At 34.9% G+C, this 8,193-nt stretch overlaps 1 protein-coding gene across 2 annotated transcripts; it reads left to right on the top strand.

Moving 5' to 3' along the window:
* The first annotated feature begins 766 nt into the window (after positions 1–766).
* Positions 767–6,881, top strand: LOC129293579 (protein S-acyltransferase 8-like). Of its 2 annotated transcripts, none has more exons than XM_054931612.1 (5): positions 767–1,247; positions 3,585–3,770; positions 4,733–5,038; positions 5,166–5,399; positions 5,946–6,881. In XM_054931612.1, exons 1-5 carry the CDS (start codon positions 1,209–1,211, stop codon positions 6,453–6,455), a joined length of 1,275 nt encoding a protein of 424 aa, XP_054787587.1. In that variant the 5' UTR covers positions 767–1,208; the 3' UTR covers positions 6,456–6,881. The 2 variants fall into 2 exon arrangements, with proteins under 2 accessions (XP_054787587.1, XP_054787588.1); XM_054931613.1 differs by having other exon boundaries at positions 768–1,242.
* The last annotated feature ends 1,312 nt before the right edge of the window (positions 6,882–8,193 follow it).

Here is an 8,193-nt window from a genome sequence, read left to right as displayed (position 1 = left end):
ACAATTGTTATATATCAAGCTATTCACTATTTATATTTTCATCAAAATTATTCTGATGTTTGGTATGTTAGAAGAGATTTATGAAATGAATGGAAATGGATAAGAACAACTCTCAACAAGTATTAAAAGGGATTAATATTAATTAAAATATTCAAAACTAAATTAGTCATTGAATCAATTAAGATGCTAATTCAAGAGTTAATGATGAAGCATGAGCATACTATCATAAACAAAACATTTTATTAAAATAGTTAGCATACTATTTTAACAATATCCCGGCTCAATTAAATCGGTTGATTTGGATTTTCATAATATTAATTGTTTTTCTGTTCTTTCACCAACGTTTGAGGAGGGTAATGCTAAACTGAAACAGAAGACTGGCCCAAAAAAAAAAAACCTGAAACAGAAGACAGAAAATCCAGGCTGGCATTTCGCTTTTGGCTATTCTTGTTGGCCTTTTTATTACTTGCCCATGCCTTTTGGTTTCCCGGCACCACTGCTCTTAAAATGGAGGACTGTTATTATTGGATTCCCCTCCTTTTAAGTTTTGAATCAGCAACAAAGAAAACATAATAACAATTTCACGCACAAACCTGAACCCGGTGATAGAGGACGCACTTTCTCTATCATAACCGTTGGGATCGTGCCACTTACGAATTGGTCCCACCGAGATGCCGACGTGGCAGACAGATTTCGATCACAAATTGGATGGCAAATGGGTAATTTCCCATGAATGCAATTTTTTTGCCTGGGGATTCACTTGAGGATGGATTGGGAGGTGACAGTGACGTGAGATGGAAGGGTTCTTCTTCTGCAATAGTATTCGTTTGCGCTATATATCGGCGCAGGGAAGATTTCCCCTTAAACATTCCTTGGCGAACAAAAAGCATGCTTGCTAATTCCAAACTCAGAATCAAAAACCGCCATCTTGAGATCACACCTTTCTCTCTCATCGTTTTGAGGCTTTTTGTCACGTTTCTCCGGAGCCCCTTCATTTTCCTTTTTCTTCTCGCATCGTAGCCTTTGGATTTCGCTCTTCAATCGCTTCATTGAGGATAGTCCCTCACCAATTGGACTCTGATTCTGTTGGAGTTCTATTGGGGGGCTGTTTTCTGAATGCGCGAATGCGACATGAGATGAACATTTGTTGCGAGTTTGGGCTCTTTGGCTCTTTCCCTGCATAGTGTGAAGATTGCGTAGGAATCTTCATGGCAAAGCGCGTGTACGAAGTCTGGAAAGGAAGTAATGTAATGTTTATTTCACCTGCTTCTTCCTCTTCTTCGCAAATTAGACTTTTGATACTTTACATGCCTTCTGGGGATGCTCTTTATTTGTTGACGGGGAAAGGTTGTGGTTCCTTATAGATTAGGTGTTTTTGCATGATGCTAAAAGCTTAAGTGTGGTCTGAGTTTAAGGCTGTTTTCGTTGCTTAAGTATGGAAGTGAAGACAGAAAGTTTTAACTTGAACGATGATTCCGCGATCGTACATTGGACATGTTAAGCTACTGAAGTGAGATCTACATTTTGTGGGATTTACTACTTTGGATTAGCAGTTCTCTTCCTCTGCCCGTTCATTGTGTTTGTTTGTGTACGGCGGGTTTGGGGTCCTATGTTCTGCCTTACTTCCTGTCAGACGAACCTTCAATAGTGGTTTCGTGGGAGGAATTGGTTGGACTTGGACATAACATTTAATTTGGCCATTGGATTTTATACTATCTATGATCAAGTATTGATCTTGGTTGCAGCCATTTTTCTACTTAGCTAGGTTGTTTCACCTTTTTACTGAGAATCAGAGATTCAGAAGCAGTCCTTAGATGCAATTGTTAGGCTTACCTTGGCAAGTTGCCCTGTCTGCTGGTCAAATAAGTATCTACTATATTGAACTCGACTAATCTGATGTTTTTCTTGTTTCACTAGACATTGTTATCGAGTTTTTTTTTTTTTTTTTTGAGTGGGTTTATCAGAAGGTTTATGAAACTTAAGAAGTTAAGGTTGCGGAGAGTTTGAGTTATTGTCATATTTTGTCTGCTCCTCTTGATGATTGTTTTGCTTCTTAAAGAAGAAATCCTTATTCAGTAGCTTGTAAAATAATCATAGATAGCACCTTTTCATGTCTATCTTGAAACTATTTTTTATAACCTTTTGGTGTTTAATTTTACAAATAAGTGTAAATACAGGTTATAGGCCTCATGTTTGAGATTTCTTGCGTATGTTCATGTAATATGTTTGGACTCTCGGCAACTGAAAAAAATGGCTTTTCTCTTGTGGATTTGAAAAGCGAAGAGACAGATGAATCATGTGATATATATGTTATTTAATTCTATATTTAGAAAAGTTATGATGAACAATTTTGTATTCCCTTGGTGAAACAACTCTTCTGGGTTCTGACAGATTAACTTTAAAGTTTGAAAATAGATTAATGAATGATTGAGATATGATGTATTTTTTGTTAATTTCTGTTATTGGTTCGGATATTTTAGCTTAATTATGAGTAGGATCACGAAACATGGAGATGCCCATGCTATGATATGTAACTTGGTATAATTTCAAGAGACTTGTGGTGGAATAAAGTATTTAAGGTGGAAAGAAAATTGATATAAGGCTTAGGATGTATTAACGGCTTAGTTAGAACATGATAAACTTTCTATGTTCCCATTAAGTGCTTTTGGATATATGTTGACAGTTGGGTTACTTTTGTTTGAATATGGGCTGTTGATGCGGTATTCATAAATATTATAAGTCTGTTAGAGATAGAATCATTCCTAGGTGTGTGTCCAATGCTTAAGTTTTTGAGGATAAATGTTCCCTGACAACTAAAGCCTCTTTGACTGAGTGATCGGTGTTTCAATCCTAGCAGGTTCTACTAGTTAAATTAAATTAATTTCTGTTCACTGTTTTACAGGCCTTTTGTATAAAAGGCATGTTAGAGACTAAAACCATTGTTGGGCACTCACTAAAGGTTGACCTTCTGCAATAGTTGCCCATTGACAATACTGTTCACAATATGCCTGCTACTCCACCCCTTCTTTGTGGGTTTTTGCATTAAAGTGATATAGCTGGGATCTGTGCCTTCTTATATGTTGAAAAACATAGGTTTCAGTTTTGTTATCCAAACTCCAAGGGACATGGACAACAAAAAAGAAAAAAAGAAGAAACTTCAAAAAGAAAATATTCTTGACTTTGTTCTTTATTTTTATTTCATTAAATCTATTTTTAATTTCAAGTTTGCATTAATTAGGAAATATGTTTTATTCTGAAGTAAAAAAATTGGTTTAGCCTTTAGATGATAGGTATAATTTACTGCTTTAGCTTTTGTGAGACTTTCCTTGTAACTTCTGATACTTCCTCTTCTAATGACGTTAGCATATTTCAATAATTTATTGCATGTTCAGGAGCATAGTAGCTTATCATCCATGGATTTCTATAAGATGTAAACATGATCTCTTCTATATTGCCTTTAGTATTTTTCATGCCTTCTTTTGTCTCTTACTAATCAACATGCTCTATACTAAATTCTGCCCTATTAATTCTGTCTAAGTGTTAACTCTTATTTTACTTCTAACTCTTCTCCTAATCATATGCAGAAGTTCATTTGTCGAGGGAGGTTGATATTTGGGCCTGATGTTCGATCCCTTCTTGCCACCTTGTTGCTGATTATTGTTCCAGTGATCATCTTTTGTGTATTTGTAGCGTGGCATCTTCGGCATGAATTTTCATCGTATAATGCAGGATTTGCTATTCTAGTTATGGCTATTCTCTTTACCATTTGGGTAAGTTTTGTGAACCTTTTTCCCCTCATTCTTTTCTAGTCAGCTTTTGATGTGTCTATCCTTGCCATATGCATGGCTGGATCCTGTTTGTTATACATTCATGGTTCAAATGTTTTAGTTACTGTGTTTTGGAGTAGCTCTGTTCTTTTTTTTTTTATAAAAAAAAATTGATTAAAGAAACACTTGGCTTAATTTCAATTATATTATCAAGGTTCCTCTGTTAGTTTTCCACTCATCTCCCTAAACTGCCGTTCTCCCTCATCCTTGAAACTTGTAAGTTGACAGTTTGTGCCAGGGATTTTGCTCACCATTGATAACTAATACTTTGTTTTCTCCTGAACATCTGTATGATTGAATTTTTTACCCTTCATAGCAAGTACAGGAAGAAAAGAAAATGATTCAATAAAAGAAACTACTTTCATTTAACCATCAAGGAGTTGATCCCAAATGCTATGAGAGTATGAGGATGAAAGATCTCTAAAAGTGGGAAGGATTTGAACAGATATTCAAATAAGCAAGAGAGAAGAGACAAAAAGAAATCATGACTGAGAGAGCCAGTGCAAAGCCCAGCAAGCTTCACCAAGTGGGAAGAGCTGGTGCCCTCTTAATGTTCCGCTATGCTGCCATGCTTGAGACCCTAATTTATGGTGGAAAGCTGAACTCTTTCCATTCAGAGGCAATGCAGAATGCCTTTGAGCTATATTTTTACCCAGTATCCACCAATCATCAGAGCCTGTTATGAATTAATGTCAATGACTCTAGATCTGGGCTTAATGCTTCTATTTTTGCTGCCTTTTTCTTTCTTTTCTTTCCTTTCTTGTCAATAATTTTCAAATTTTATCAAAATAAGGTGGAGGGGTGGCTTGAGTGAAATTTTCATATCATGATTGATTTCCCTTCCTAACCTTTGTCTGGTCTCATAGTGTTTGACACAACATAATCCCTATAGTATATGTTTACAGGTTCTAGTTCTTCTCTTTCTTACTTCATCACGTGATCCGGGCATTATTCCAAGGAATTCTAATCCACCAGAGGAGGAGTTTCGTTATGATTCTTCAGTGTCTGCTGATGTTGGGGGCCGACAAACACCAACTCTTCAGTTCCCTCGAACCAAAGAAGTAATGGTCAATGGCCTTCCTGTAAGGGTGAAGTACTGTGAAACTTGTATGCTGTATCGTCCTCCACGCTGTTCACATTGTTCCATTTGCAACAACTGTGTTGAGCGTTTTGATCACCATTGCCCTTGGGTTGGCCAATGCATTGGATTGGTATAATAACTGACTATTATGACAATTGATTTTTATGATCATTGTTTTCTTTTCTATTGATGTTATGTATAGTTGCTGTTTTTCTTTTTCCTCTTATAGTACTTTCTTTGGCTTTTCCTGTGTGCAGAGGAACTACCGTTACTTCTTTCTATTTGTATCTTCAGCGACCATTCTATGCATATATGTTTTTTCCATCTCAGCTTTCTATATTAAGGTTCTCATGGATCATGCCGATGGCACAGTTTGGAAGGCAATGAAGGAATCCCCTGCATCAGTGATACTAATGATTTATTGTTTCATCGCTCTGTGGTTTGTTGGTGGGCTGACTGGTTTTCATTTATACCTTATAGGCTCTAATCAGGTCAAATCTCTTTCTTACATTTCTTTCTTTCATACCCTTTTTCATTAATTACTGTTTAATGTATCTTCCGATTAGCTTTTTACTTTGCGAAGGATTTATCACCATGGAGTTAATATTTCCACCTTTAGTTGGAATTCAGAAATAGCTTCGTGATAGTAAACTCTTAATTCATGAAATAGCCCCTAATACTTAATTGATTTAAATAGTTTATCCACATCGAAATCTCAAATGTTTTCACAGCATTTCATGCGGTAATGGTAGCCTAAAATCAAGCTGTCTACTTAGTGACGGAAGATGATCTTCACTTGTAATTATGAAATTGTCATGCATATATATATATATATAGAGAGAGAGAGAGAGAGAGAGATGTCGTCATCACATTTCCAGCATATCTTTTGAGTGCTGTGTCGAGTGGATGTGTAGTAGGATGCATCATTTTTTATAATCCATATTGCATGTGATTGCATGGGTTGCTGCTGAAAATTGATCACTAGGTCATTACAAGAATATTTTGATCACCTAGATTATTACCCCTTTTTTCCGCAGACTACCTATGAAAACTTTCGTTACAGAGCTGACAACAGGGTCAATGTTTATAATCGTGGTTTTTTCAATAACTTTCTGGAAGTATTTTGCACTAAAGTTAAGCCCTCGAGAAACAATTTCCGAGCCATTGTACAAGAGGAGGTTCAGAGGCCGCCCCCTCAAGTCAGTAGCGGGGAACCTGAGCCTGAAGACCTGGGTGGATGTCCACGTCCTAAAGTTGAAGATGATCTAGACATTGGTGAAGATCTATTGAAGATATCACAGCGTCGGAATATTGAAGAAATTGATGAGGATGTTCGCAGTAGAGGGAGCAATGAACCTCCACTTAACAACTCGGAGGCTGATTCGAGTTTGGAGTCAGATTACCGATCTCGGACAATTCGATGTGATGCTAGGCACTCAAGTTGGGGAAGGAGAAGTGGGAGCTGGGAAATGTCACCAGAGGTCCTTGCCAGTTCAAATGTCACAGAAAGCAGAAGCTATGTTGCTTCTAAGGAGGTGCGCCAATGACTTGCGGTTTTGTTTTTCTGATGTTTGCATGCCATCAATAGGGATGATGTGGGATTTGCTTGGATATTGTAAGAGGAGGGAGAGGAAACTCATTGGTCAGAGTTTGTGGATCAAATGGAATTTGAATTGATAGGAAAATCTGGGTGCAAAATCTGAGTCAACCACTGTGTTAATCCTCTGGCTTTTTTTTTTTTTCCCTTTCTTGGGAATGCATAGAAATGAGTTTTTATTTGTTCGATAGTTTTTTCCCCCTACGGTTTAATATGTGGATGGTATCTACACTGCTGGCTATATTCTTTGTGTAAATAACCAGTTGTGAAAATACTAAAAATGTCCCTACATACTGAGTTTTAGGCTCTGTACAAACTTGGTACTATGTGAAAATGGTTTCATTCAAGCTGTTGATATGAAGTGGTATTTTTAGAATTTTTTTTTTGGAAAATTACAATCAAGGATTATTAAAGATAATTAATTACATTGCAAGAGTTAGACTTTTTTTTTTTGGAAAATTACAATCAAGGATTATTAAAGATAATTACATTGCAAGAGCAAATGATTCTAATATTATTGTGCAGGATTAAATGATTTAAATATAATTAAATTTTGTTTTGAAAAAATAAAACTACTCTTGATATATATCTATTGTGATGGGGAATTGGTTAATGTTAAAATAAGAATGAGATTTGTTTTTTTTTTTAAATAAAGACTTGTTTACTAGATTACAATAATTTTTCTACCAAATTAATTTTTGAGTTGTTAATAAAGAAATTGACTGTTGTTAGAATGAAAATGAGATTTTTTTTTTTGGCAAATGAAGACTTGTTCATTGGATTATAACATTTATTTCTCTTATTATCAAGTTAATTTTTTGAAGTTATTAATAGGAAAACTAATTATTGTTAAAATAAAAATTAGACTTGTTTTTTCTTGAATAAAGACTTGTTTACTGAATCACAATGCTTGTTTCTTTTCATTATTAAGTTAGTTTTTTGGAATTATTAATAATGGAATTGATTATTGCTAAAATGAAAATGAGATTTGTTTTTTTCTTGAATAGGGATTTGTTAAAAAAGTATATAATACACATATGAAGGGTACTTTTGTCTTTTCACATCAAAAGTAGATCATTTGGTTCTGTTGAGTAATATTAAAATTAGTTCGTCTTGCAGTACAATTATAGTACAATTAATTGTCTCTAGTAGTCTTTGATTATAATTTTTTCTTTTTTCTTTTACCACCTTGTACTGTTTGATACAGACAATTTGGTGTCCCTAGAGATTAAGGGCTTGTTTGGCAGTCTATTTTAAAAAAAGTTTTGTTTTTGAGAAAAAAAATATATTTGTTAAAGTGTTTTTAGAAAGTATTTTGGAAGATAAAAAAAATAAATATTATTTTTGAGAATAAAAAAATAAAAACAATTTTTATATATTTTGAGATTATTATTTTTGATAATAAGGGAGAATACAAGAACCATTTATTATTTTTTCCTCAAAATATATTCTACAAAATAACAATTCTCGTAACACTAAAATAAAATAATTTCAAACACGCCTAACCTTTTTCAAAAGCGTTGACACTTGGCCTCAAACCCGAAGCTAATAAAACTCACATCAACATGCGTAACAAGAGAACGAGTGAAAAACGATCTGTAAAGGACGTATCACCAATTAATTTTTGGTCCTCCACAGACACTACTATCAATCTGGCCCCGTGGCCCAAAGATTGTGTTTTGTTGTAT

This window comes from Prosopis cineraria, unplaced genomic scaffold (assembly GCF_029017545.1).
Source record: "Prosopis cineraria cultivar Desert tree isolate PC_DT_omini unplaced genomic scaffold, ASM2901754v1 PC14, whole genome shotgun sequence".
Classification (NCBI taxonomy): Eukaryota; Viridiplantae; Streptophyta; class Magnoliopsida; order Fabales; family Fabaceae; genus Prosopis; species Prosopis cineraria.
This window is presented reverse-complemented; position numbering and strand designations above follow the sequence as displayed.

Coding starts and splice junctions, on each gene's coding strand:
- LOC129293579 (XM_054931612.1), top strand. CDS start 1,209: ATGGCAAAGCGCGTGTACGAAGTCTGGAAAGGAAGTAAT. Junction 3,771..4,732: donor CTATTCTCTTTACCATTTGG/GTAAGTTTTGTG, acceptor ATATGTTTACAG/GTTCTAGTTCTTCTCTTTCT. Junction 5,039..5,165: donor TTGGCCAATGCATTGGATTG/GTATAATAACTG, acceptor TCCTGTGTGCAG/AGGAACTACCGTTACTTCTT.